At 36.3% G+C, this 27,064-nt stretch overlaps 7 protein-coding genes across 12 annotated transcripts; 3 read left to right on the forward strand and 4 right to left on the reverse strand.

The window, feature by feature from the left end:
- The first annotated feature begins 2,911 nt into the window (after positions 1-2,911).
- CCT7 (chaperonin containing TCP1 subunit 7) lies at positions 2,912-5,469 on the forward strand. Of its 2 annotated transcripts, none has more exons than XM_089853088.1 (5): positions 2,912-3,071; positions 3,260-3,646; positions 3,710-4,386; positions 4,673-5,013; positions 5,082-5,469. In XM_089853088.1, the coding sequence occupies exons 1-5, from the start codon at positions 3,069-3,071 to the stop codon at positions 5,282-5,284; spliced, it is 1,611 nt and encodes a 536-aa protein (XP_089709214.1). In that variant the 5' UTR covers positions 2,912-3,068; the 3' UTR covers positions 5,285-5,469. The 2 variants fall into 2 exon arrangements, with proteins under 2 accessions (XP_089709214.1, XP_089709215.1); XM_089853089.1 differs by having other exon boundaries at positions 5,085-5,469.
- A 37-nt stretch (positions 5,470-5,506) lies between these two features.
- On the forward strand, positions 5,507-6,915 carry LOC149623304 (protease-associated domain-containing protein 1). The gene is made up of 5 exons (XM_089853112.1): positions 5,507-5,744; positions 5,915-6,024; positions 6,140-6,249; positions 6,328-6,495; positions 6,563-6,915. Exons 1-5 carry the CDS (start codon positions 5,642-5,644, stop codon positions 6,681-6,683), a joined length of 612 nt encoding a protein of 203 aa, XP_089709238.1. The 5' UTR covers positions 5,507-5,641; the 3' UTR covers positions 6,684-6,915.
- A 508-nt stretch (positions 6,916-7,423) lies between these two features.
- LOC149623305 (soma ferritin-like) lies at positions 7,424-9,308 on the reverse strand. Its single transcript, XM_089853113.1, has 5 exons — positions 9,086-9,308; positions 8,305-8,417; positions 8,097-8,243; positions 7,872-8,000; positions 7,424-7,800 (listed from the first exon to the last, which is right to left on the reverse strand). The coding sequence occupies exons 1-5, from the start codon at positions 9,150-9,152 to the stop codon at positions 7,648-7,650; spliced, it is 609 nt and encodes a 202-aa protein (XP_089709239.1). The 5' UTR covers positions 9,153-9,308; the 3' UTR covers positions 7,424-7,647.
- A 1,055-nt stretch (positions 9,309-10,363) lies between these two features.
- LOC149623306 (uncharacterized) lies at positions 10,364-11,861 on the reverse strand. 5 transcript variants are annotated; one of them, XM_089853109.1, is made up of 5 exons: positions 11,721-11,861; positions 11,300-11,462; positions 10,961-11,171; positions 10,810-10,897; positions 10,364-10,731 (listed from the first exon to the last, which is right to left on the reverse strand). In XM_089853109.1, exons 1-5 carry the CDS (start codon positions 11,772-11,774, stop codon positions 10,582-10,584), a joined length of 666 nt encoding a protein of 221 aa, XP_089709235.1. In that variant the 5' UTR covers positions 11,775-11,861; the 3' UTR covers positions 10,364-10,581. The 5 variants fall into 5 exon arrangements, with proteins under 5 accessions (XP_089709235.1, XP_089709234.1, XP_089709233.1 ...); XM_089853108.1 differs by having other exon boundaries at positions 10,961-11,183; XM_089853107.1 differs by having other exon boundaries at positions 11,267-11,462.
- A 183-nt stretch (positions 11,862-12,044) lies between these two features.
- LOC149623307 (oxytocin-neurophysin 1-like) lies at positions 12,045-13,542 on the forward strand. The gene is made up of 3 exons (XM_089853115.1): positions 12,045-12,906; positions 12,974-13,214; positions 13,304-13,542. Exons 1-3 carry the CDS (start codon positions 12,754-12,756, stop codon positions 13,438-13,440), a joined length of 531 nt encoding a protein of 176 aa, XP_089709241.1. The 5' UTR covers positions 12,045-12,753; the 3' UTR covers positions 13,441-13,542.
- A 56-nt stretch (positions 13,543-13,598) lies between these two features.
- On the reverse strand, positions 13,599-18,720 carry LOC149623308 (ionotropic receptor coreceptor Ir25a-like). The gene is made up of 15 exons (XM_089853083.1): positions 18,389-18,720; positions 17,212-17,337; positions 16,851-17,147; positions 16,608-16,783; positions 16,476-16,529; positions 16,284-16,409; positions 16,045-16,215; positions 15,755-15,982; positions 15,502-15,696; positions 15,238-15,437; positions 14,783-15,172; positions 14,514-14,713; positions 14,283-14,415; positions 14,086-14,213; positions 13,599-14,018 (listed from the first exon to the last, which is right to left on the reverse strand). Exons 1-15 carry the CDS (start codon positions 18,474-18,476, stop codon positions 13,870-13,872), a joined length of 2,661 nt encoding a protein of 886 aa, XP_089709209.1. The 5' UTR covers positions 18,477-18,720; the 3' UTR covers positions 13,599-13,869.
- An 802-nt stretch (positions 18,721-19,522) lies between these two features.
- LOC149623309 (ionotropic receptor coreceptor Ir25a-like) lies at positions 19,523-26,675 on the reverse strand. Its single transcript, XM_089852415.1, has 16 exons — positions 26,311-26,675; positions 23,962-24,087; positions 23,619-23,897; positions 22,954-23,135; positions 22,834-22,887; positions 22,642-22,764; positions 22,410-22,577; positions 22,213-22,338; positions 22,030-22,137; positions 21,718-21,957; positions 21,456-21,655; positions 21,003-21,392; positions 20,747-20,946; positions 20,539-20,671; positions 20,353-20,480; positions 19,523-20,285 (listed from the first exon to the last, which is right to left on the reverse strand). Exons 1-16 carry the CDS (start codon positions 26,387-26,389, stop codon positions 20,134-20,136), a joined length of 2,688 nt encoding a protein of 895 aa, XP_089708541.1. The 5' UTR covers positions 26,390-26,675; the 3' UTR covers positions 19,523-20,133.
- Positions 26,676-27,064: the final 389 nt, after the last annotated feature.

The raw sequence follows: 27,064 nt of genomic DNA on the forward strand, positions 1-27,064 counted from the left end.
GCGCATGTCATATGGCGTTAGGCTTCTCAATTTTTAGACCCCCAGTTTTCGATTCTAGAGGCTAGATTCTGAAATATCCCGCTCGTACTTTGTCATGACGGACTTTTTTTGTATTTTTTTTTTTTTCAAAGAGACAGAGAGAAAAAAAAATGATCAAATTATCCTCTTGTTTTATTTTTTTACGCGCGTCTGACGCCCTGTCGATTTTGTCAAAATGCCTTTCAAGGCTTTTTTCCCTTCAAGGAATCCCCCACACCCACTATTTAATACTTATAAAAACATTGACGTAAAATAACTTCTTGAATAATGGTTATTTTATCAGAATCTAAACTGTGTAAGATTCGATTTCTCTAGAACTTTTTTTTTTCATTTTTCAAACAATACAGGTCGATATTCTGGTCTTGGCTATTTCTTTATCAGATGTTTTTCATTGTTCTTCTACAATAGTTCTAATTATTTTCTTGGACTTCTAACTTCGTATTTTTATACTACTTATTATTTTTTTTTCGGAAACGGATATTCAAGAAATATATTTTAATATTTTTGCTTCCTCTTGTCCGTTTTCTTTGCCAGAGAGTGGGCGTAATTCCATCATTCTATACGTACGTTTCTTTTCCTTCCAGAACGACCACCTTGTTACCCAACTTCTAAACCATAAGTTTATAAGATATGTTCCAGAAGTATGATACTGCCTATAATTCGTAATGCTAGAGACTTACGGAGAGATAGTTTGAGAACGACAAGCGAGTATTGACTACACTCGGTTTTGCAGTCCATCTTCCTATTTAGTCTGTACTAAGCCTTTGACAGCGCCTCACCAGGCGTCGCTTTACGAGAATCTATGACGTTTCACCTACGTCACTTCGTGACTAGCTCTCAGAAACCAGTGAAAAAACATGAAACATATCTTATGAACTTATGCTAAACTTAATGGACTTTGACTCAATTCTCGTCTATAGCTTAACCAAATATTTGTGCAATTCCTCTTTATTCTATTACGATAAAATCTGCACTGTAACAATCTTCAATCTTGTACATCCATCGCTCGGTACATTTTTATCACAGCACCATAAAGTTCGTTGATTTAGAAAATAAAGCCTCTTAGATACATCCACTTCTCTCGAGACATTCTGAAGCATTTTCAATCAGTTTTAAGCTCTTTATAGCGGATGTTGAACCTTGTGATGGGTGCTCAAAAGCTATAGGCAATTACCGCTGTACCAACTTAATCCATCTAAGACAGTTATGTATTGTGTAACCCTGTAACTTTATACGAGGCTTTTTCCCCTTCCGTGACCCATCTTATTGAAGTTCATTTTATCCAAAAGGAAGAGTTTTTTTTTAACATTTTACAACCCTGAAGGGTTAGGGTTACGATAATAGAAAAACTAAACGGAAGTACTTGCGCTTACAGGGTCAGGGTAAACTTCAGTGGTTCTTTAAAAAAGGCAAATGGCAAAAATTTAGGGTTTCCAGCGTAAGTTCATAAGATATCTTCCATAAGTTTGTCACTGGCTACTGAGAGCTTGTCATGAAGTGACGTAGGTGAAACGTCATAGATTCTCGTAAAGTGACGCCTGGTCAGAGGCTGTCAAAGGTTTAGTACGTCTAAATAGGTGGACGGACTGCAAAACCGAGTGTAGTCAATTCTCGCGTCGTTGTCGAACTACCACTCAGTAAGTCTCTAGCATTACGAAGCATTGGTAGTGACATACTTATGGAACATATCTTAAAAACTTATGTTAACAGTATATAATAAAATTTTTAAAATTAACTATCATTTATTTAATTGCAATTATATTAAATATACGCCTGTATTGTATTATTTTTACAGAATGGTTTCAAAGAGAAATACCCTCCAATTCAGGATCAAGAAAAATATGTTCTGGTAAGCTGAAATTAATTTTAATATTCAATTTGAGTTTTATATTAAGAACATAAAGGTGTCCAATACTCGATGAAAGTCCAATCGGATGGGGGGAGGGTAAGCTTGATATGTTAAGCTTTGAAAAACACTTGGGACTGACTACCTTTGGTTGAAATATTGATTTCCCGGTTTAAATATTCGCTTAATCTCACTGTTATTAATAAACATTCGCTCAGAATCAGAGCCTGAAACTTGTAATAAACAAAAATGCAAGTAGTCTTGTATAGTCGAACCTGGGGGTCGAAGTTCAAGCGGGGCAAAGAAGGCAGTAGCAACGTAAGAAATTTTGTTTGGCGAGTGGAACATTTCTGGGAATATTGTTATTCAGTCGGAATAATAAAGACGCGTAAAAAGAAATAAGAAAGCTGTGGGCTGCAAAAGCTCCTAAGGAAGAGTTTTATGTTTCCGTAATAGGCCCAGAAGGATTCTGAACTTACTGCCAGTCTTTTTTATATATTCTTTCCCCACAAGAAAAATAAATTCTAGGATATCAGCTTACCCCTTAAGGCCGGAGGAATTTTTTACGCGGTCCCTTGCCCTTAGGTATTTGCATAAAATCAATATAATATGAGATATAAAATACTGCGGTAGTTCTTTCTCCATTCTATTTCTTTCTTAACTCGAAGTCTCGAAGAGTGTCGGTCCGATTTCGTTGTGGTTTTGATTGCCAGTCTAGGGTTTATGAAAAAATCGGGTTTATTTCATGTGACTTTTGATTGATGCTATATAGCATTGTAAAGGATAAGAGGGCCTGTAAAGTCTCGCTTTATTGCTAAGCCTATTTTCAATTTGATGATATGGAGAAAAGAGGTTTTTTGTCGTTATGGTCTGTCCAATTTTTATTATTATCGGCACTTTTTGAGTGATTTACATTGAATTTGGCCTTCAAAAGTAGGAGGGTTTGTTGGAAACCAAAGATCAATAGTTTTCGCGATTCAAATATCGCGCGGGAAACGTCGCCTCTAAGGTCTGGTTTAGTTCACTTCGTAAATCGCGAAACCCGTCTTGCGTGGGCGAACGCGCTGACATCTTTCTGAACTCGACAAAACTTCCTTTTTTGGAAATTTGCCCGATTGTCATCCTGCGAAGCCGAACGAAGCACGTGTGATTCTGTCGTAGTTACGAAATAAATTATATCAAAATGGTAATTAATAATATTATACATTGTTTAAATAATTTTAAAAGATTTAAAGTAAATTTCAGTAGAACTATAAACTGTTTATCGCTAGAAAGTTACTTCAAAATTAACGCCTATGAAGCCAACGCCTTGGGCCAAGGCTTAGTATTTGTTAATGGTTTTAATCATGACGCATTGTCTAATATTTTACACAGCAACCTCCGATAATTTTTCTAAAAGAAGGAACTGAGAATGTTCAGGGTAAATCCCAGATTATTAGCAACATTAATGCCTGCCAAGCGGTGTCTGAGGCTATTAGAACAACTTTGGGTCCAAGAGGAATGGATAAGCTTATCGTAGATGACAAAGGAAAAACCACAATATCCAATGATGGAGCCACGATACTTAAAGAGCTGGATATTGTGCATCCCGCGGCAAAAACCCTTGTAGATATTGCCAAATCACAAGACGCTGAAGTTGGGGATGGCACCACGACAGTTGTACTTCTAGCTGCGGAATTCTTAAAACAATGCAAGTCTTACGTTGAGGAAGGAGTCCATCCTCAAACTATTATTAAAAGCTACAGAAAAGCATCTCAGTTGGTAATTCTGAATTTTAAACCAATATATTCTTCATTCAGGGTGTTATAAATAATTATTTTATAGGCTGTAGATAGAATAAAGGAAATTTCAGTCAAAATTACAAGTTCTGATCCTAATGAGCATAGAGAGTTACTTGAAAAATGCGCTATGACAACATTAAGCTCTAAATTAATTGCTGGACAAAAGGAATTCTTTGCAAAGATGGTTGTTGACGCTGTGATGCAATTAGACGAATTATTACCACTCAACATGATTGGAATGAAGAAAGTTCAGGGTGGAGCCCTTGAAGATTCCAAACTGATCTCCGGAGTCGCTTTTAAGAAAACCTTTTCTTACGCCGGCTTTGAAATGCAACCGAAATCATACTCTGATTGTAAAATAGCTCTTCTTAATGTCGAGCTTGAATTGAAAGCCGAGAAAGAGAATGCCGAAGTTAGGGTTGAAAGTGTCGAAGAATATCAAAAAGTGGTGGATGCGGAATGGAATATCTTGTACGAAAAGTTGCAAAAAATTGAGGAATCTGGAGCTAAAGTTGTCTTGTCCAAGTTGCCTATTGGAGATGTCGCTACTCAGTATTTTGCTGATAGGGATATGTTTTGCGCTGGACGTGTCCCTGATGAAGATTTGAAAAGAACCATGAAGTCTTGCGGAGGATCAGTTCTCTCCACAGTTTTTGATCTGAATGACAGTGTCTTGGGACGTTGCGCTTTGTTTGAGGAGATGCAAATAGGAGGAGAAAGGTGATATTCCTTTGAAGTTCAATCTTTTTAATTAGCCTTATTCCTGATCAGCGCCACCTACCTATAGCGGCGACTTTGAGAACTACTGTAATTGGCAAGCCAACCAGATGTCGCTAAAATCTGGTGACGTCATTTTTGGTAAGACCCCAGAGTGCCCGTCAGTGACGTCACCAGATTTTAGCGACTTTTGATTGGCTTGCCGATTACAGTAGTTCTCAAAGTCGCCGCTATGGGTAGGTGGCGCTGATTAGGAATAAGGCTAATTTAACTAATATCAATTATTCAGGTACAACATCTTTAAAGGATGCCCCAACACCAAAACGGTCACTATTATCTTAAGAGGTGGAGCTGAGCAATTTATCGAAGAGACTGAAAGGTCTCTCCACGATGCTATTATGATTGTTAGGCGAGCTATGAAGAATGATTCGGTTGTAGCTGGTGGAGGAGCTATTGAAATGGAATTATCAAAATATCTACGAGATTACTCTCGAACCATTGCTGGCAAAGAACAACTCTTAATTGGAGCCATTGCTAAAGCTTTAGAAATAATTCCTCGGCAGCTCTGCGATAATGCTGGCTTTGATGCTACAAATATTCTGAATAAATTGAGACAGAAACACGCCAGTGGTAGGGATTCCTTAAAAATAAACGGCGGAAGAAAAAGGCTTTTGTATTAAAAATGAAGTTCTTTTCAGAAGAAATCTGGTCAGGAGTGGATATTAATAATGAAGATATCGCTGATAACATGGCTGGTTTTGTTTGGGAGCCAGCTGTAGTTAAATGCAACGCTATTATCGCGGCCATTGAAGCGGCTTGTTTGATTTTGTCAGTAGATGAGACGATTAAAAGTCCAAAATCTCAACAGGATGAAGGAAGAGGTCGCGGAAGACCTTTTTAAATATTGAAAATAATTAACAACAACAACAACACAGCTTCATTTTGGTTAAAAATTTGACATTTCCTTCAAATTCATTGATTCACAAATCAAATTTTGCGTCTAATTTAACATATTATCGTCGATAATTCGATACACTAATGTTTTTTCAATGTTTTTCTGTTTCTAATAAATATTTCCTTCAAAAACTATGTCTTAAATTTAATTTTCGCGCTAAAAGTGCGCACCAATCAGGGATGAGATAGGGTACCAGAGGCCACGTGATTGTAAAGGTCTAATCGTATTATTCCGAAGTTCCGACATGTTTGAAGAAGAATCTTGTTCGTGTAATGGCAATTTTATCGCGATTAATTTCATTAAATGAATTCTATAAAGCGAAAACAAAGCTACTTTCGCGCCTTATTGAAATTAAACTATCAAATTAATATATTTCTCATTTTTATATTCTTAAATATATTGAAAGGTATGTGAATCTATATTTAGAAATTTTTAACCAAGGCTTAGCGGCTGCATGCTTGGGAAGTTGGGTTCACTGTTCAAGTGAAGCCGCGTTTCCACATTTTCAAAATTTATTTTTTAAATTAAAGCAGTTATTTTAGCAGTAAGAATGTTTTTCGAATGTTGAAATCCTAGGTTTCAATGCTAAAGGTTTTGGCAAGGACATATTCTTTGAAATAGTTGAACCTGAAACATTACGTTACACTTTTCAAATAACGGCTGCTCAAGATTTTGGTGTTCCTTTTGTAAGTTTAGGTTTCTAAATTAGAATTTATGTATATTGGAGTGTCAAAGATGGTTAGGAATTTTCTATGAAATGAAAAAATTGAACTCTTGACCCCCTCTGAATCAAAATTGCAGAACTCTACATTGGAAAATGTTGGTTTAACGATAGCAGAGCCTTACCATGGCTGTAATTCTCCTATAAATCCACTTGAAATTAAAAATAACGTTGCTCTAGTCGAAAGAGGGTAAAATATAGCTATTATTATCATATTTGAATCTTTGATTCTTATCACATGATGGGGGTTTTTTATTGTATTTTAAAGAGGATGCTCATTCCTCACAAAATGCATTCAAAGTGCTCAGTCAGGAGCCATAGCTGTGATCATTACTGATAACGATATCTCAAATGATGAGCAATTTATTGAAATGGTTAATGATAAAACAAAAAGAAACTGCACGATACCAGCTTTGTTTCTCTTGGGCAAAGACGGGTAACTATAAGAAAATTTCTTTAACAATGGTGCAATCTTACTTGATAATGTGGGGGGATATTTTTAGACACATGATTCGCCAGGGCCTGCAAACTCATCGTCTAAATAGGGCCATAATAAACATTCCTATAAATGTAACCGCTTTGCCTTTGGAAAAGATCAAACAGCCTCCTTGGCTTGTATGGTGAAACTTAATTCAATTCATAGTCAACTTAAATGTTAAATCCCCGTCTTATTTTGTAAAATGTTAAATTTATAACCTTAAATTAAATTAAGGAAATATCCTCCCAAAACCTTTTCTACTATGCAAATTTTTATTATTAATATAGATTTGTGTTTAAAAAAAGCAAAGTTATATGTTTTGGTTTTAAAAATAAGCCAATTGACCTAAGATTTAATAAATAAAAGCTGTTGATGCTATATTGGAAGTGTTTAATTTAATTTAATTCACTAAAATTATTGATGAAATCATGGTGAAATGAAGTCAATTTATTTATTAAGTTAGACCAGAAGTATATAATACTTCTCTTCGAGAGAAGGGTACCACAAAGTGGGGTAAGTGTAACGTCATTCTTCCCAACATCGGAACATTTAGAGCAAGGTTACTAAACCGAATCACATACACGATAAATAGTTCCCTCATCATTATACTCTATTAGCGTTTAAATATTTGGCAAAACGCGCTTGTGTATTTCTGTCCCACGTCAAGACGAGGTTTGTGGGATGATTGCTGGGGATTTAGTGCCAAACAACTTCAGAATTTACCTTACGGTGCGATGCCCATTTGTAGTTTGATGAGCGGGAAAGCAAACTAAAAGGGTGAGCCTGGGAAGAATGATGTTACATAATTACAGCATTAAGAGGATACAGAGTGTCATCCTTCTTCTATTATCCCCTTCTGGTTAGACTTGAGAGTTAATAAAAAATGTAATCAAAAGAAATGCCTTTAATAGGAGATTTTAAGTTTACATAATAAAATTTAATTATAACAAATAGGCCTACAAATATTCCATAGAAAAATGTCATGGGATAAGGGTTTTATATCTTCTAATCTAAAAATATGGCAACCTGAATTTTGGGTAGAGTATTTAAAATTGTTTTAAGTATATTCTTAATTTCTCTATTGTATGGCAAAAATAGCAAAATATTATTCTAGAGTTCAATTTTCTCTCCCGCCAATTCCTTATCTAAGAGATACTCTCCCATCCCCGAATCCATTGCTGTTAGAATGGCAATATATCGTTTCAGTTGAGAAATAGACTCCACTTGTTCAGTCAAAAATTCGTGTTCTATGAAGTCCATTAGCTAAGGAAAAAGTTAATCTCAATTAGTTTTCAAAGATAAATGTTTACTTCAGTTTTTATCCAATTACTTACATGAGCATCGTCACAAATTTTATTAGCTTTTTCGTGAACTTCTAGGATTTTCTTGTTAACACTTTCCTCTAATTCTAAAGCGGCTTCCAAAGCGTCTAAGGCGTTGTTATATCGGCTAGTTAAGGGCATCTATTGAAATAAGTTTATGGTATTTGTCCTTATAAGTTTGCATCCAATAATACGCTTCCATGGTGTCAGAAGGGGGTATCAAATTATTCAAAATACCCTTATTTTCAATGGCTTATTGGTACCACCACGCGTGGTGACGTAATCCATGAACTTCTTAGCGTGTTCTCTCTCTTCTTTCGAACTTTCTTCGAAAAACTTATGAAATCCTTTCCTAGACACTGATAAAGTGTTGAAATGCGATGCCTATTTGTACGAAATTCGTGTTAATTTAACCGTAAAAATGAATAACTTATGACAAAATTACCATATTCATGTAAACCAAGCTAGCGTGCATTTCTTCATTGATTTGGCTTTGCAAAATTTCGGAACACGATGGGTGCAGAAAGAAAGGATTTTCATTTTTTCCATGAAGGCTATCTAAAATTAAAAGAAAGTTTCGCAATATTCTACAAAAATGACTAACTTAAAATATTTTTGAGAACGGCAGAATTTGAGTTTATTCTGTGGAGGTGGCACTCGAAAAAAATAGGAAGAATAATTGCATTCTTCGTGATAAAGGACAGAGAACAAAAGAACTTCTCATATAATCTTAAACTTGTACTCAAAACCACCTAGAAACTGATAAGACCGCTTCTGAGATTTTTTTTTCTTTCTTATATTTCTTTGATCTATGCCGTAAAAGTTACAGGGATAAATTGCTGACAACACAATGACCTCGTCACGTAGGCCAAAAACCACTTGTTCAGATGCGTTTTTACCGTTTTTAAACCAAATTTACTCTCTTTCTGATGATTATATGCCACTTTTGTTACGTCAAAATTATACACCACAGTTATGTTTGTAGTGTTTATACCAATATTAACTTGGAATATAAATTTGTCTTACAGTCGTACTGTCGTACACTTCTAGGAAGACGGACAAACATACACTTATGAATAACATCTAAATAATGCTAAACTATTAACTGAAACTTTGCAAACATTTTAAATAGTTTTTATTTTTATTTTCACGGAATAATTAATAAAATTAGTTTAAACTTATCAAGCGCATCTCGGAAATAATTAAAAATTTTAAGAAATATTTACCTTTATTTCCATAAACCACTGAAGTAGCGCATATGACTAAGAAAGAGGTTAAAATTATTAGATTCATTGTTGAAATCTATACTTCTAACTTCTAAGGGCCCTGATTTGACAATAATTTTAACACTTAAAAACTGAGAAGAACTGACACTCTACGCTACTCCCGCTTGAAATGCGTATTCAGAAAGAAGTGTCGCGAGCTATAACTGCCTTCTAAACGCTTTTTAAACTGCAGGATAGGCTAATAAAGGAAATAATCAAGGCAGATAATATTCCTCTTATCTGCCTTTGCTTCCCCCCATTAGAACCATAGCCTGCTACTTTAATTCTATTATAACAAATCGGGTGGGTGACTACACTTTTACTTATATGCTTATAGAATTTACATGTTTCTTAAGGACTGGGGTTGTATCATATATCGTAGCATAAGTTCATACGATATGTTCACCATAAGTTTGTCACTGGTTACAAACTGGAGCTTGTCATGAAGCACGGAGCTGTATTGTAGAAGGAGTAGAGACTCGTAGCTTCCCCTCTATTAAAAAAAACTAGACCTTATTTGTCCATAAAAAGGGGGTATGAATTTTGACCCTCCCTCCAAACCTAGGCGAGCCAATGTAAACAATAAAGATGGCCGCGAGCTACGAACGTTCAGGAGGGTTAAGCCTCGGTCTTTTGTGTATGGACTTCCGAGTGACGGGAGTTTCTCAACGGTTTGCAAATCTTATTTAAATTTTTATTTTTACTATTATTTCTATTTATATTAATTATAATATGGAAAATATTCAAAGAATTAAGCCGGGAAAGAAGAAAACGGACGCCTTCTTTAAAACACGTGACGTCAGAGATTGTTTACTTTGGCTCGGTATGCGCGAAAATTGTGCGCGGAGCACTAGTACGCTTATGTCTAGGCCCTAGAGGCCTAGTCTCTACTCCTTCTACAATACAGCTCCGTGCATGAAGTAACGTAGGTCATAGATTGTGGTAAAGCGACGCCTGGTGAGGCGCTGTCAAAGGCCTAGTACAGACTAAATAGGAAGATGGACTGCAAAATCGAGTGTAGTCAATTCTCGCTTTGCTTGTAGTTCTCAAACTATCTCTCAGTAAGTCTCTAGCGTTACAAAGTATAGGAAGTGTCAGAATTATGGAACATATCTTATAAACTTACCATCATAGAGATAAGCCAATGTCAGTTTACACTATTGTTTAAAGGGGGGCTATCCTATTTTAAGCTAATCTTATGTGGAAAAGTATCTTATTTAGGGTAAAAAAAGAGTCAGCTTGGAACTTACGCAATGTTTATTGTATTGTACTCTTTAATTTAAAATCTTACACTTTAAGAAAAATGTCTTCAGAATGGTTATTTTTTTTTTTTTAAAGACAAAAATGAGCATTAATTTTGCTTCGAAATTTTATAACATTTACAAGTTTTAACAAAGTATGAAAAGAAATTTGAATAATGGTAAATGTTTTTGTTTTATGTACGACCACTTTTCATTTTAGAAATAGATGGGATGAAACTGTTTTTTAGTCAGTCTTTTGCGACAATTTGGGCAACATTTTGATTCTTCCAAACAAGTTTTCAAACAAGAATCACAAAATAAGTGACCACAAAGTGTAGAAACCATTTGACGATCGGAATTTTTCACCTGTTTAAATTTTTTTTAAAAAACAATCAGTTATAATTCTAGAATTAATCTAAAAAAAAAAACAAAACTGAATAGTACTTCTTTATAATCATCTAAACAGACTGGGCATGAGAGTGAAAAGTCATTAGATTTGGTTTTGTCAGGAGTGTTAGCCTTCCTTTTTTTTCTAAGTGATTAAAAATAATTTAGTAACGTTAAAACACACACTTAAGAGGGTTTGTTGCCATACTTTTCCATGACTAACTCTGGCAATTCATCATCAGATTCTTGACTAAGGGTAACGACTGAAGGGGAGTTTTGACTCCGAGTTTGTCTAGGTGTGCTATGATTTCTTATCACTCTGCGGTTACGGAGAGTTATGGTGCTAGTTCCGGCTTCTTCTTGGTTAAAAGAGGCATCGCTACCTTGAATCTCAATGACATCATCATCATCTGTTAAATCTATACATGAAACTTCCAAAGAGTCTAAATTATATAGAATTCGATTAAAGTTTCTATGAAATATTGCGTAGAACCATTAGGGGTTTCGTATTTACCGTCATTTGAAATGACTATAGTATTATCCACACCTATTTCACTGTTAGTATCCATTTCACCCGCAGTTGAACTTGGTGAAACTGAGTTTGTTGAAATTGGTGCGGATGCGCTAGTTGAAGAGCAAGAGCTTGAAAGGCAGCGAATAGGCCCACTTTTAACTTGATGGAATCCGGCTATTCGTATTCCACGTTGTTCCTTCAGTTTATATTTTTATTAGCAACACTTCTTGATATTTTTAAAGTTTGCAATTTATATCACGGAAGTTGCGATTAATTGTCATTAATTATTACGTGATACAATGTGTAAGGCCCTAGTTGGTATTAAACCAAGGAGCAAATAAGCCCATGCCGATTATTCCCATAAGACCAAAACAAAAGGGAACAACATTAAACCCAAGCCTATGACCTAAGCCTTGGTCAAAATAAGGTTTACATTATTTACTAAATTACTTACTCGAGCGTCAGGATTTATGGATACGTTACTAGGCCTACTTATTCTTTTTGCCATTCTTTTCTCAGAGTGCGCATCGATACGATGACAAATAAACAACAAATATCCCTGTTCTTAGACAATACGTAAATGGTAACTTCAGTACTACTTCGCGAACGCGAAGGAATGAATGACAGCTGACAGAGAAGTACACCGTTGTTTGATACGTAACTACCTCCTATTGGAGACTTTTGAAAACAATTTAAATTTTAAAACCACGTGTGGTTCCTTTTTCTATCAAAAAGTGTTGTTTTATCAATAAAAACTTATACTATCAGAACAATGATAAATTAGATCATCAATTCCAGAGCTTAATTTTAACATGACTAAATTATAAGTACAGTGACATAATGTTAGTATTATTCTTATATACTTTTATTTGACAATATAAAAAGAACTGTACCATCCGTCTCAAAACTGATGGAGCACCTTTTAAAGATTGATGGTTCTACCATTACTCCTGCAGGGAAACCTAACAACATCATTCTTGAGTAATACCACGGTGTTAGTTTTAATTATTAATAACAAGACAATAGTTCTTTGAATGGATATTTACAAACGAGAGTTTTCCCTGTCTATATACGTGAGAACGCAACGTAATGTTAGTTTTGATGGATGACCTACCACTAACGGAAGAAGAGATCTATCTAGGTATCATCGCCTTTCTCTTTAAGCCTAACTATTTTCTCAGTGTTAAAGAAAACGTAAACGCCCACGAGGATAATCACAGATTGGTCCGCGAACATTGTTTTCACTTGGGAGGCGGAGTTCTCCAAAAACTTTTACTGTTTATTTTCCTTTTTCTCAGTTAATACTTTCTCTGTTGTCTCTTGTGGGTGATTTGCAATTGGCCCGATTAGTTCCCACCAACTTTCGGGGCTAAATATACTTCCCCCTTATTGGTTACTTCCTATAAATACATCTCGGGCTACTTAGATCGGGTTCAGAACTTTACACGACTCGCGTTAAGAGTGTGACACTCACGGATAGCGCGATCATGGTCGAATCCTCCAAAATTTTGTTGGTACAATTGCTGCAATTCGCGTTAATATTCGGGTGCTTCGTTTCCTTGAGTAGTTCTTGTTTTATAACGAATTGTCCACCCGGTGGTAAAAGATCTAATCTTTTGGACGCCAAAACTACGAGACACGTGAGTTTTAAGTAACTTCTAACTTAAAGATGGGAGTAGGATTTAAATCTTTGCCCATTCTCAACAGTGTTCAATATGCGGTCCAGCCGGTACTGGGCGTTGTTTCGGACCCAACATTTGTTGCGGACCTGACTTTGGTTGCGTCATTAGACCAACTGCGATGGGTGGAGATTTGACTTCGATAAATTTGTACTCCGTTTGTAAAACGGAAGACTTGCACCCCCATCCTTGTCGACTTCCGGGTAAAGCCTGTGGCGGGGAATCGTTCGATGGTCGATGCGCTGTAAATGGAGTCTGTTGTTCGACCGGTATTTGTAATTTACGCTTACCCGAAAGGCTTAGCTTGACACTTTGAACTAATATTCCAACCATGTCTTATTTTTTCTACGCTTGTCAGACCGCTGCGTTTTAGACGAATCCTGCGACGATGTCACTGACATAACGTCCAACAAGGACTCGAATGATTGGCTAAGAGCATTCATTCATAATCGACCAGCGTCTTACGACATGCAAATGAACGCGGCTTCGAAGTAACTAAGACAAACCCAAGTACAACCCTCATTACCTGTACTGAAATACCTTGGAAAAATTGTACGCAAAGGTTTAAACAATAAATAAATTCTTTATTGCTAATTAGACTACACTTTTATTTAGTCAAATCTTAATTAGTTTCATAACGATTTATTAATTGCATTAAAATGTATCTTGGAAGGCGTGTTTTCGGGATAATATGTGAATTTGTTTCTTGTGAAAATATTTTAAAAATATTTAATTTTGTTATTAATGCGAAGACTTGTTATGGAAATTACTATAATTGTGATTGGCCTATTATTTCTACTACTATAGGCGAACTCTTAAGATTTACTCTTATTATTAGCCCATTATTTTTACACGTGTCGTATGCTTATGCTTATGAATCATCAAGAAAAAACTTTCGGTCTTTGCAGTGATACGTGGACGGTACTATCGCTTCATGGTCTCCTTGCTATGTCCGAATTCTTTAACGGTTACAACACGCGTGGACTTTTTCTTTTGCTTGTAGTACCAGTACTCTATGGCCAACGTGATACAAGCCAAAACGACACCGATGAAAATTACGATGAAAACACCGCCTGTAAACGTGAGTAAAATTTTCAGTTATTTGTAGGGCTAATTTTTACCTAAGACTCGGTCACGTACCAATATTAGCGATGCTGATTCCATCGCTTTGTTTGTCGGCGTCGTCACATTTGACCTTATACGGGTTTTTGTTCCACCATTTTTCCTTCAGAGATTCCAATTTTCTCTGATTTAGTAGTTTTAGGATGCTAAAATAGAATTAAATGAAGATCTTAACCCTAAATCGGGCCTAATTTTATAAAAGACAGGTAACTTACGCGCTTGATAATTTGTCTTTGAGGGGGGATCCTTGTTGTACCGCTAACGCCAGTGGTTTTCTGCTAAATTCATTCCCCACTGGTATCAAATCGCAATTGGTCATGACTGCGTACTTAACCCTTGTCGAATCCGCTAAAATTAAAATTGAAACGGTACATATGGCCTGCGCCCTAGCTCCATAAAAAACCAGAAAAAAAGAAAAAAAGTTTCAATGAAGTTTCTATACATACCTATAAACGCGAAGCCATCTTGGGGTCCTTTTGATTCTTGCACCATCTTAACACCTTCCTCAAAATCTTTTGGGAAACCAGTTTCTTGCATAGTCCACCAGATTTTAGTGTATTTGTCCGAGACGGGGTAATCCCAGACCGCTAGTTTCGCGCGTTCAGTTTCGTTTAAGGTGTCGTCCAAGGACATATTTTTCCATATTCTGTATTTATCAGAAAGCAAAAAAATCCAATACCACTCTGAATAAACTGACGCAACTTTGAATAATTACTCGTAAAATCGTTCCTCAATATGGGCCATTCTTTCAAAGTACGTCTTGGCCGCGGACTGTTCTTGAGGCGCGTATTTGATCTTGTATTGTTTGGCCAAATCGTCCAGGGACTCGATGGTAGAGTCCAGTCGAGAGACGGTCAAGAAAGCGGCCAAGTTAGCCGTGTAGGAGGCGATAATGATGAAACCGAATAACCACCAAGTAGCGGCCACTAATCGGCCCGATAGGTTTCTAGGGGCTTCACCACCACCTTGCGGGGTCAAAGAAGTCATACAGAACCACATGCACTCTTTAATGTTAAAGTCCCGTTTCTCGTCGTCGTCTTTGTATTTCTCCTGATTGTTATGGTAACTGTAGGGACTCAATCGGTCGAAAAGGTACATCAGGAAACTATCAGGATTATAATTAGAATAATTTAGAACGTTAATAAAATTATGGCGCTATTGTTGGCAAACCTGGTGAAGAAATAAGCTCCTAAAATGCACCCCCACACGTTTGTTTCTAATACGGTTAAGAATTTGAATAGGGAGGATTGTACTTGGGGTTTCTTCATCAATATTGAGATTCCAACTAAATCGTAGTAGGGAACTGTAAAATCTACCACAGTTTCACGTTCGGCCATCACGGACAAGGGTCCCAGAGCAATGTCCGCGCTCTGTTAAGGATTTACCAAAAAATTAGCGTTATGTAGAACACGAGTGACGAGTACGTCATCTTACCTTATTTTTAAGTTCCCCAATCATGCCACTCCACTCCAAAGTTGGACTCATGCTTCCAAATTCCCCGTCAGGTACTTCGTAAATTGTGTATTCGAATTTAACGATGTCTTTTATGAAGTTGATCAAATCAATACAGTATCCTTCGAATGCGGTTTGATTATTTTCGTCCATGGTTCGATAAACAAAGGGTGGTTGCTGAGGAAATAGCCATTATAGCGACAGATATGTCAACAAAATGCAAAAGTCAACTTACGATAATGGTTACAATCCTGTACATTGTAACCGCTTGAAACTCCTCCAAGCCTTTAGCCTCGGTTAAGGTGATTTTGCTCGGGCTTTGCGCTTGCCAAGTACCAATGTTTTTAACGGTAACTTTGCTCTCATCGTCGAAAGAAGTTTTATCCAAGTCTAGTTTGATTTCTTGTCCATTTTTGTCATTTCCTTTGAACATAAACTTTCCATACGCCCCCGTGTACGTGTTCTGCGATGAAAAAATGTTCAGTTAGGTTTATTCAGTCTATTTATTTATATCGCTTCTAATACTTGTTTGAAGGCGGTGAAGGGTTTGATTTTTTCGCGCTCGGCTTTCATCTCGTCGTTCATTTCCGGATTTTCTGAGCATTCTGGGTAATTTAAAGTTTCGGGGTAGGTTTCGTCAGATCCCAAGACAGTTCCAATCATTTTGGTCAAGTCGTAGTAAAATGAACCATCCACCTATATTTTAATATTAACGAATGTTTAAAATGATTGGGAGGAAATTTGGACTAAAATATTAAATCTACCTTTTGAGGAGTTTGAAAGCTTTGATCTTCATATTCTTTGTAATCTTCGTTTTCCACAATTTTGGGTCTGATTACCAACAAAGTCTTGTTGACACACTCTCCACATGGTTCAATTTTACCCTCATCCTAAACAATGTTTTTTAAACGTTGTTAAGTATTTGTAAATATCAAAAACATAATTTTAAAAAAAACCTTAGTTATGAAAATCCAAGCGAATTGTCTCTCAAACATGCTTTTAGCTTTGATCTGTAATGAATATCTTTGATATAAGTACATAGCCTTATGTTCAAAGAATCAGAATTAACGGGACACCCGACAGCTTACCACTTTAACCAAAGTATTTAAGGTATCAATGGTACCCATTACGAAAAAATTTGCGATACTTGATCTCAGTAATCCTTCTAGGACATCTGGTAAAACATTTTCATCGCCTTTTATTTTCTTCATGTTTTGTTTTGTGGCCAAGTTACTTAGTAACGATGTAATTGTATGCTCCATTACTATTAAGGCAAATACGTTCAAAGAAACAACCTCAGTTGTCAGTAAGGTGAATTAATATATAGATACCAAAAGAATCATCGTAAAGTACAGCGGCCGAACTCATTTTTTGCATTTGTACAATATCCCTAATGATGACTGACAGTGTGTCCCCGGGTGGGGGCATTTGCATCAAGTACTCGGACTGCGTGTCGTCCAATTTCCCCCATACTTCTCTTCCATACGTGGTACTGATCGTAGGGATTCCCATACTCTTAGATAATTCTTTAACTAAATTTGACGTTTTGGACTGCGCGGCATCCGCTTGTTGCGTCGTGTCCAACATGAAGGTCGGTTGTTTTGACTCCTTGAAGATTTCTTGACATACTTTTGGTGGTTGAAAGTAAAATGGATCAATGTTTGTACTTGACCTCGCGCCAGTACCACTTACTCTCCATCTTAGTTGCCTCTGGTTTGACAACCGCGACGCTGACCTTGAACTCGTGCTCTTTGACCTTCGAGGCCGCTTTCGGGACAATTTCCACTGGCATATCGAAACCTTCCTCCGCCAGTAATACTAAACAGTTACAATCGATTACAACCATTAAAGTACCATAAGTCTGAAACCACTCCAATAACAATCATTGCGAAACTTGACTAAATATCCATATTCCGTTAGTTCATGGCAATTTTATTGATTTTTTTTTTAACGGGGAGGGGAGTTAATTTTTCCAATAATATAAACTGAAATTTTGCTCATGGTAGGTGTATGGCCTAAATGTTTGTAAAACCTTTAATGGGAAAAACTGTGACAGTAATAGGTTCTTCTTTTATGTAATTTAAAAAAAAAATTGGAATGGCTTTCCGGTTGCCCTTAGAGACCGCTTTGTTGATCTTAAATAGTTTCCCAAGAAAACCGATTGGGAGTAAAGGAAATAAAACAAGGACATGGCGGGAACCGCTCTTCTGTATTCGTGCATATTTTATGAGGCGCTAGATGCGTGGAATCATTACGGGAATCAATTGAAACTTTGTATTTCGAGAAGTGTTTCATAAAGGAGCATCGTTACCTTAGTTTTGGTATGAAGTTAGGGTGAAATGTCTCTGTGGGTAAAGGGTTTTCGAGATAAGCTTTTCTACATGGGTTGTTTACGTCTATGAGAGAGTGCGTGCTTAATTCATAATTAATTTCACAATTAAATTAATGACAATAAGCTCGTGGGTTGAATATTTTATTGTTTTTGCTTGAAAGGTTGTTGCGCTTATTTCTTATGAGTTCTTAAAAATTTAGAAATAAATCAATAAACTGGAAAGATACTGATGAAGTTGGGATTCTTTCCTTTACACGTGCGGGTTTTTAACGTCCTAATTATTAATAACCTAATTGCAATTAAGTAAATAAAAACCATTTCAGTCCTAACAAATAATTTTTTTATATTTCATTAATTTAAATTCCACATATAAGTTTTCTAAACTAATTAACGTCCTAATTATTAATAACATAATTTCAATTAAGTATATTAAAACCATTTCAGTCCTAACAAATACAAAATTTATGATATAATCTTTTTTTTTAATTTTAAAACGATTTTTTTAAATTTTAATTAATTAGTTATAAATTAACTTACCCATATTTATGACTTTCCCGTACGCGGTTGAACATATCAACGTTGATATCAGTAAAAAAGTCCACGAGTAAATTTGATTCCAATACATAGTCAAATTTTTGAATTTTTTCAAATATAATGAACCATTGTAATAAACTTTACTAATTAGCAAACTATAGAACACTAAGAATAGTCCTAATTCTAACTATCAAGTTCGAAGTTCGCGACATAAGAAAAACGTTTATGATAATTAACTGTACTTTGAAAGCGCGAACTTGAGTGAGAAAATTTTCTTAAGGTAAAAGGCAGAGCCTTAAATAATCCGCAAAGCCTGACTTGCTACGATTGACTGACTGAGTGACCACCCTCCCACGCAACAAGACCGATGAGCCAAGACTCCCAACTACCCAGGGGAATATTTAGCTTCTTGCTTTTTGCCTTATTCTAACTTGTAAGGGGGTAAGCAAAAGATAGGGGAGACTTCCCCTTTATGGACATACCAGATAGGCTGGCAAATAAATCTTTTTGTTGCCTTAGTGGTCGTTAGGTAGGCTAAAACTAACTAGTTCATACATCAGGAGAATAAACAATGCGTAAACTATTGTATATAGTAGAAGTTAAACTTTATTTGGTGTAGTTAATAACTGAGTACATATAATATTGCAATTAACCTATTAACCTTTATATTCTAAACTCTGAAAGTTAGACGAAACATGGACTAATTAAATGAAGTGTCTCGTATTTGTAACCAGTGCCACAGTGCCGAAAACTGATATTTAATTCGTCCATGACCGAAATAACAGGCGATTAATAAAATCTTTTAACTTTATAATAATTATTAAAATATTTTTTTTTAAATAGGTGGGTTAGATATATCTATAGCTTAATAATAATATTTTTTTCAATAATTTAACTTTTAAATAGTAACAGATATATTTTGTTTATGTATATACATTTTCTATCACAGATAATTGCACGATTTTTTTAAAACACTTATTAGTTATTTTAATATTATTTTTATGACAGGTATAAATTAATTTATTATTTCATGCTGGGTTATTTTAAGTGTGCGTCTTATGTTATATAATTTCTGTAAGCGATACAACGAAAATGTAAGTTCTTGGCTTATAGTTACTTGATTTATTGAATATCGGTCGTTTACGCGTTAAGGTGGGTTTGTACGTCCTAAATTCACAGAGTAATATTGACAAATTTCCCGTATAATACGAAAATATTTTTTTAAAAATATAACCATACCCTAACTTGATTCGAGAGGGTTAATTTGAGCTTTTGTTAGGGTGGTGTTACGTTACTCGTTTAACGTTTACTTAAAATACTTTTAAAATTGCATAGTTTTTGTTAATAGGGGTAACTTTGAGCAACGGGGATGGTATTTAAACCTGAGTGTTGAAGTTCACTTACATTTAACCAATTCTCGAGGCCCAGGGATGCTGCTCAACTTTGGGAAAGTTTGTCTGTTTACATTAGCTGCCCTTAATCAGGCGAATTTCCCTCAAAGTTGAGTAGTAGCCTGACCTTTTCGATGATGCCTCTAAATCTTATTTACAAATCTTCGACGTGAAATGCGCCCTTTATTGAAAATCACAGTTACTTCCGCGCAACTTTCAGGAAATGTGTCTGTTAGCTGCTCTTAACAGGCGTATTTCCTTCAAAGTTACGTAGTACCTCTAAAGGACGCTATAGCACGTCGAAGGTGCGTACATGATACGCATTGGTCAAAGTTACCCTCTATTAACGCCATCTCCTTAACGTTTCATTTGCTCTTTTCCACCGTAATCTTTGACCGAGATGACCTTTCCGTCCTCGTCCAGTCGCTTCCCTTTGTAGTAGAAGTACTCAACGGCCAAAGTGATGCAGGCCAATACAACGCCAATGAAGATCACGATGAAGACACCACCTGCGCATGATAAATATCTTGATTTAGCTTATGTCCTTTAACCTTTGATGTAAATCTCTCGACTTACCAATGTTGGCGATACTGATGCCATCGCTCTGTTTGTCCTTGTCTTCGCAAATGGCTCGGTAGGGGTTTTTGGTCCACCACGCTTCTTTAAGAGACTCCAGTTTTCGTTCGTTCAACAGTTTCAGAATGCTATTAAAGGGGTCAAATAAGATTCATAGTAGATGCGATAATATTTAGCTTCACTTACGCGCTGGATAGTTTGTCTTTCAGCTCGTGTCCCTGTTGAACAGCTAGAGCTAAGGGTTTTCGACTGAATTCACTGCCCACAGCTGTCAGTTCGCAGTATCTCATGGTAGCGTATTTTACTTGGGTCGAGTCAGCTACAAGCGCGAAACAAATACTCTATAGTTCGCGGATAGTTTAATTATTTTACTTTTAGTGGCACTCTAGCTAACCGATCAAAGCGAATCCCTCCGAAGGTCCTTTGGATCTCAATGTCCTGTCGATACCTTCTTGTAAGGTTTCTGGGAAACCTTCGTCTTGCATAGTCAACCAGATCTTGGTGTATTTGTCTGATACGGGGTAATCCCAGACCGCCAATTTGGCCCGTTCGGTCTCATTCAGCGTTGTGTCCAGTGACATATTTTTCCAGATGCTAATGGAGCGTCAGTTTTATAAACTTTAATATGCTTAATGCCAACCCTAACTTACTCGTAAAATCGTTCTTCAATGTGGGCCATTCTTCTAAAGTAGGTTTGAGACGTCGAGCCAACAACGGGGGCGTATTTGATCTTGTACTGTTTAGACAAGTCATCCAGAGACTCGATGGACGAGTCCAAACGCGAAACGGTCAAGAAAGCGGCCAAGTTAGCCGTGTAAGAGGCGATAATGATGAAACCGAATAACCACCAAGTAGCGGCCACTAGTCGACCCGAGACGTTCCTCGGGGCCTCACCACCACCTTGCGGGGTCAAAGAGGTCATGCAGAACCATAAACATTCTTTCATGTTAAAGTCACGTTTCTCTTCTTCGTCTTTAAACTTTTCTTGGTTGTTGTGGAAACTGTAGGGACTCAGTCGGTCGAAGAGATACATCAAGAAACTAAGGACGACGAGGTGTTTTAAAACGGACCTGTATTGAATTTTATTTACGGTACGGCCTTACCTGGTGAAGAAATAGGATGCCAATATACACATCCACACGTTTGTCTCCAATACAGTTAAGAATTTAAATAGGGACGATTTAATTTCGGGTTTTTTCATCAAAATTGAGATCCCGACCAAATCGTAGTATGGTACCGTGAAATCAACGACCGTTTCTCGTTCAGCCATGACGGCTAAGGGTCCCAAAGCGATATCGGCCGTCTAAAATTGAAATTATGGTTACCCATAGCTTTTAAAGGGCAAAAGAAGCACCGAACTCTTACGTCATTGACCAAATCACCAATCATTCCACTCCAGGAGATGTTTTTGCCATGTCCTTGAGGATGCATTTCCCCGAAAACTTTCTCTTTCGTCTCGAAAATGCGATATTCAAAGTTGAGGGTGTCTTGAATTTTGATATTATCTATCAAGTCTATGCAGTAACCTTCGAAAAGTTCCTCTCCGTCCGGTCCCAGTTTTGGAGTTCCATCGGGGTTTCTCAATTTGTAGACGAAAGGCGGTTCCTATATTAACGCCGCGAAAATTTTATTTCTAGTCATTAAATTACAAACGAAATTGTACAGTCGCCTACGTACCTCGACAGTCGTAATTCTTAGCATGACTGCAGCCTTGTGTTTCTTAACATAGTCCCCATCTAGATCGGTGGAAGGGTTATTGTCAGGTTTTCTCTGGTATTTGAAGGCCTTTAACCATAAAAACAAAGACGTTTTTAATTAAATTTAATAATAATAATAAATTAATTATTATTTCTCATTCACCGCTTTGGAATCGTATTTTGTGTCATTGATGGTTGTGTTGTAAAATTCTAGTTTGACTTCTTGGTATTTCATGTCACTCTTTAAGTGGAACATTCCGTAGATTCCCTCTCTCTTTGCGTCTGTTAGCTATATTCGAGTATAATGGTTTTAGCCATTTAAATTTACCCTTTACGATGATTACTAATAAGGATAATTACCGCGTCTAGAGCCGTTTGTAGCGTGACACCGTTTCTATCAGCCTTATCCTCCAATGGAGCACCGCACTCGCTGTACGTTAATTTTTCAGGCCACTCTGCCGTACCAACGCTAAGGTGCAATATTTCACCCAGTTTTTGCGATATGTCGAAATAAAAGCCGACGTCCATCTGTCGAGAAAATTGTAACAATTCTACAAATAAGCGAGAGACAAGTTAACCCGGTTATATTTACGTTGCTGCCAAAGTTCAGTCCCAATTCTTTGATGCTTGGCGTTTTTTGGGGAAACACTGGGATGGGTTTACCGAAAAATAACGAGACGTTAGCGCAATTCTGACATTCTAAGTTTGCATCATCCTGGTATAAATGGTGTTGTGTTAGTGAGTTAGTTAGTTAATTAGTTTTACAAATTCTTAATTAAGGTACCTTAGTGATGGCTGTCCAAGCAAATTGTCTCTTGAACTTCTGGTTATTGCTGCCCTGCGATAACGTTTAATTTAATTGGATCAATTCAAACATCGAAATTACCGTATATATATTCTTTACTTCTTTAATTAGTTTGTTGATATTTTTGACCGAGGCGAAAATAAACAAGTTGCCTAAATCTTCCTTGTACAATTTAGACAAAATTTGGGCCATAGACGAGTCATCGGTGATGGGTAGATAAGCTCTTTTGGGTGTCGAATCGACGAAGTTGGCTAACGTGTCTATCATCTCGGGATTAAGAGCTAAAGGATAAACATTTTTCTATTTTAAGTTCTCGTCTTTAATTTTTAAATGCAGCTCGGTCGGGGAGCCCAGCGGTCCTATAATTCCTATAAAATCTTATATTTTTGAGCATGTCCTTATCCTATAATTTCATGGAAGGTTCAATAATATCCTATTTAACTTTGTCAAAGTTTTCGCGTAGTTTACCATCAAAATTTAGCTCGTTTTATCGAGATTACATTTGACTAGACGCTGAAATCAGTGTTTTTTTATTATTTTTTTTTGCTTAAGTTCCTCTTTTCAATGTAAAATCCAATTTGTTATTTTTTGAGATTTTTCTACATAGTTTAAACCAAATTAGTTTTATATATGAGGATTTTTAATACTATATTTTCCTATAAAAACACATTTTTCTCCTATAATTCCGGAAAAAAATTCCTATTTTTCCTATAAGGGATTTAAATTTTTGACAGGGCTCCCTTCCGGGCGGGTTGATCGTTTACCAAATGAATCGTCCCAAGTGACCAGGAGGCTGGGCAACTTGCTCTTGGCGTTCCAAGATTTGAGTATTTGCGGTATGATCATTTGAGGTGGTTGGATTTGAATCAAGTACTGTTTTTCCGCGTCCGTTAAAGGTTCGCCCGGGAATTTGTTCAGGGTTGGTGACAAACTGACGGTAGGGATGGCCATATCTCGCGCCAGTTGTAAGTAGGCGTCATTATTTTTCAAGGCTTCGATCACCAGGGTAGGGGCTTTCCCAGGCCCAAATATTTCCTGGCAAACTATTAAAGTTAAAACTTGGTTAAATTTCTCTTCGAATGGAAAAATTGTATCGAAAATAATTACTGGCTTTGCCATCCATATTTGGCTTAACATTGACGGTGGCCAGAGTGATTTCGGCCCCCCGTACGTAAGTGGCCGCTTTTTTGACCGCGCTCGTGACCAGTTCATTTCCTTGGTCCACTAGCAAAACTGTCATTCAAAATGTTCCATTTTAATTTTTTATTCTTGCGTTACAAAATTTATTCAATATAACCCGAAATTTCGTGCGCTTTAAAATTTGTTACACTTTTGTCACGTGATTAGTGAATATCACAGAAACTATTGGCCTAATTGCTAAGCTGTATCTTACGTATACCTAAGAATTTTCAAACAATTCAAATCTTAATTGAACCCAATGTTATAGCGTCGTTTTAAACCACTTTTCATAAGATCTGTTCCTTAAGTTTGTCGCGCTAGTTTCTGAGAGCTTGTCATGAACAGACGTAGGTGAAACCCTTGACCATTAATGCCTGTTAAGAACTACATATTTTAGTCCTGTAATATTTTAGCTTTGTGAATGTAAGAATATTTTTTATTGATACTTAAAATTTTATGAAAGGTTAGTTTCTGAAAAACCTCATGCGGATATTTCATAGGGATGGATACAAAGACCTTTTTAGTGTTAAGTTTGTAAAAATGGTCAGGAAAATTTTCTCGATTTCCAGGGCCAGAAAAACCCTGAAAAGTGCGGAATAGCTTTCACTAGTTCCACGTAATATTCGAGAGTATTTTGCAAGTACTACTTTTATCGCTATGAGCTTAAACATAGCTTGGTCATCCGCCGTATCATTCCTTTATTTTACAAACTGCGCTTGAACACGAGCGCGCTGGTGTGAACGTAGATCTCTTTTCTACATTTACATATTAGCCTATATCATGTTTAGTTTTTCACTCTATCCTTCGCCAGGACTATAATCTAACGGGGCTAAAAGGGGTAAACGCGGGAATTACGTAAAAATGGTTGCTAGGCAACGAAGAAGTATCAACAGAAACCGAATTCGGATCGAATAAATTCCGTGTAAACAGGCTCTTATTGCCGCCACGAGACGAAATGAATAATTTTTCCCTTTTCTCCCAGCTCAGCTGTATCGAATTTAGACAAAAGCAATACATATATATGTATATATATAACCCGCTATACAATGGGAATAATTATTGGGTAGTAGGCATGGAGGCAAAAGAATGGAGTAACTGTTTGAAATAATCGACCGATCATAGATAAAATATTATAGTTTTTTTCCCCATACTGATAATATAGATTCATTTTATGTTAAAAAAAAAGAGAACATTCGATGCATCTAATAGGATTGATATATGGATATATAATTTTAGACTCCACTAATAATAGTTCTTCATATCGATTGTTTTCATTACTTAGATTTGATTTGAAAATTTTTATAATTTTTATAATTTACTTTCGACAAGGGAAATGGATTAACTTAATTTTATATATATGCTTAGAAAGTTATATATTTCTTCATTAACTCATTTAATATATAGGGCTTTTCTGATAAGTCTTTTATAAATTAAGGAAGATGTTCTTTGAACGATTTTGAGTCGAAAATGTTCTCTATGACACTTTGTCGTCCGGGCCACTGTTTTCAAGTTAAGATTGTCCAGAGTATTTTACGGATGACCCCTTATATTTAATTAAGAAACTGAAATACAATGCTGATTTAATTAAGGGGTCATCCCTAAAATACTCAAATCATAACTCGAAAACAGTGGCCCCGGCGGCAAAATATTTTCGACACAAAATCGCCCAATAAACATCTCCTCAATTTATGCCAGACTTATCGGAAACACCCTGTATAATTTCAGACTCCACTAATAATAGTTCTTCGTATCGATTGTTTTCATTACTTGGATTTGATTTGTAAATTTTTTTAATTCTAATAATTTACGTTTATATAAATGAAATAGGTTAACGTAATTTTAAAATTCGGAAAAACCTTTCATCTCCCATACTGAGAAAGTTAATTATATTTTTTATTAGCTAGGCTAATATATTCATGGATGAAAGGGTGTTTAAATATTTGAGTTAATCAAACGATTATTGATATTCTAGATAATTTAACGTCTTAAAAGGAGTTTACAATGCTTATAAGTGTTTAAAAAAATTTAACATTATCAACTAAATTTAATCACACCAATACAAAGTTTCAACCTTAATAACGTATTAATTTTCATGCAGAATTAAAAATTTTTAACGTTAAATTCGACCCATTTTAATATTGCAACCGAGAATGTCCACTCTGTACTAAAATAATTAAGCGTCAATCCGTAGTCGGTACGAGGTAATCTTGAGAGTAATTACGCCTTTGATTTCAAAATTAAATTATAGAAATAAACGTGATAAAATAATTCACTTACCCAAATTAATGGGAGCTGAGCATCCTAATTTGATGGCCACAATTAAGAGGAGGAAGCGGGCCCAGGAGGGTTGCAACATTTTTGAAACCCAACCGCCCTCCTAACTCCCGTTTCCGACGTGCCGGCCGGGTGCGAGTACCTTGAGCAAAATACCTTTATTTAAATGATCCCGCGCACTTGCTTCAAGCTCCTAACACTTTATGAAATATGTAAGAGTGATACTGGGCGGCCGGGGGGGGGGTATAGGCTACACAAAGCCCTATACACTTAAAATCAATGCGAACACACCACACCTGTTGCCAACCAACTATACCCGTATAAAATATATCTTTGCATTTTTGCCCTGTCCTAGTTCCCATGTTGAGTGGCCCAATTGTTTTTGCTCTTGGCCTTAGACGTACGCGTTGACGTTTAGGGTCCACTAAATTTACTGAAAGCCTACGGAAATGTGTAGCGGCCTAGACTTATGATCTTTCGTTTCATTTTAAATTTTCATATTCAAACTAAGTATTTGAAAAATTTCAATTTGATGACTTTAGTGTTTAGAGCCATACACGTTTAGATATTTCAATTTCTTAAACTCCTTCCTTGCCTTACCTTTTTAGAGTTGTGATGAATTTAGGAAAATGGTCGGAGCTTGTTATCTGGGTTAATTTCTTAAGCAACTGGGACCGTCCAGTATTCGGTCACCAACTAATTCTCGAAAAATAACCTAGATATACCAAAGAGCGTTAACTCACTTATTTTTCCCCTT

This window comes from Phalangium opilio, unplaced genomic scaffold (assembly GCF_054372755.1).
Source record: "Phalangium opilio isolate 3A_F unplaced genomic scaffold, DU_Popi_V2 ptg000113l_1, whole genome shotgun sequence".
Taxonomy (NCBI): domain Eukaryota; kingdom Metazoa; phylum Arthropoda; class Arachnida; order Opiliones; family Phalangiidae; genus Phalangium; species Phalangium opilio.

Coding starts and splice junctions, on each gene's coding strand:
- CCT7 (XM_089853088.1), top strand. Junction 4,387..4,672: donor ATGCAAATAGGAGGAGAAAG/GTGATATTCCTT, acceptor TCAATTATTCAG/GTACAACATCTTTAAAGGAT. Junction 5,014..5,081: donor GAGACAGAAACACGCCAGTG/GTAGGGATTCCT, acceptor AGTTCTTTTCAG/AAGAAATCTGGTCAGGAGTG.
- LOC149623304 (XM_089853112.1), top strand. CDS start 5,642: ATGAATTCTATAAAGCGAAAACAAAGCTACTTTCGCGCCTTATTGAAA. Junction 6,025..6,139: donor AAGATTTTGGTGTTCCTTTT/GTAAGTTTAGGT, acceptor TCAAAATTGCAG/AACTCTACATTGGAAAATGT. Junction 6,250..6,327: donor GTTGCTCTAGTCGAAAGAGG/GTAAAATATAGC, acceptor TGTATTTTAAAG/AGGATGCTCATTCCTCACAA.
- LOC149623305 (XM_089853113.1), bottom strand. CDS start 9,152: ATGAATCTAATAATTTTAACCTCTTTCTTAGTCATATGCGCTACTTCA. Junction 8,418..9,085: donor AGTGGTTTATGGAAATAAAG/GTAAATATTTCT, acceptor TTTTAATTTTAG/ATAGCCTTCATGGAAAAAAT. Junction 7,801..7,871: donor AAATTTGTGACGATGCTCAT/GTAAGTAATTGG, acceptor CTTTTTCCTTAG/CTAATGGACTTCATAGAACA.
- LOC149623306 (XM_089853105.1), bottom strand. CDS start 11,774: ATGGCAAAAAGAATAAGTAGGCCTAGTAACGTATCCATAAATCCTGAC. Junction 10,898..10,960: donor CCAGAGTTAGTCATGGAAAA/GTATGGCAACAA, acceptor TTAATCACTTAG/AAAAAAAAGGAAGGCTAACA. Junction 10,732..10,809: donor GTTTAGATGATTATAAAGAA/GTACTATTCAGT, acceptor AAATTTAAACAG/GTGAAAAATTCCGATCGTCA.
- LOC149623307 (XM_089853115.1), top strand. CDS start 12,754: ATGGTCGAATCCTCCAAAATTTTGTTGGTACAATTGCTGCAATTCGCG. Junction 12,907..12,973: donor ACGCCAAAACTACGAGACAC/GTGAGTTTTAAG, acceptor CATTCTCAACAG/TGTTCAATATGCGGTCCAGC. Junction 13,215..13,303: donor TGGAGTCTGTTGTTCGACCG/GTATTTGTAATT, acceptor TACGCTTGTCAG/ACCGCTGCGTTTTAGACGAA.
- LOC149623308 (XM_089853083.1), bottom strand. CDS start 18,476: ATGTATTGGAATCAAATTTACTCGTGGACTTTTTTACTGATATCAACG. Junction 16,530..16,607: donor TAAATACTTTGGTTAAAGTG/GTAAGCTGTCGG, acceptor TATTCATTACAG/ATCAAAGCTAAAAGCATGTT. Junction 16,216..16,283: donor GCTTTCAAACTCCTCAAAAG/GTAGATTTAATA, acceptor ATTAAAATATAG/GTGGATGGTTCATTTTACTA.
- LOC149623309 (XM_089852415.1), bottom strand. CDS start 26,389: ATGTTGCAACCCTCCTGGGCCCGCTTCCTCCTCTTAATTGTGGCCATC. Junction 24,088..26,310: donor CTCAGCTCCCATTAATTTGG/GTAAGTGAATTA, acceptor TTTGAATGACAG/TTTTGCTAGTGGACCAAGGA. Junction 20,286..20,352: donor CATCAGTATCGCCAACATTG/GTAAGTCGAGAG, acceptor TATCATGCGCAG/GTGGTGTCTTCATCGTGATC.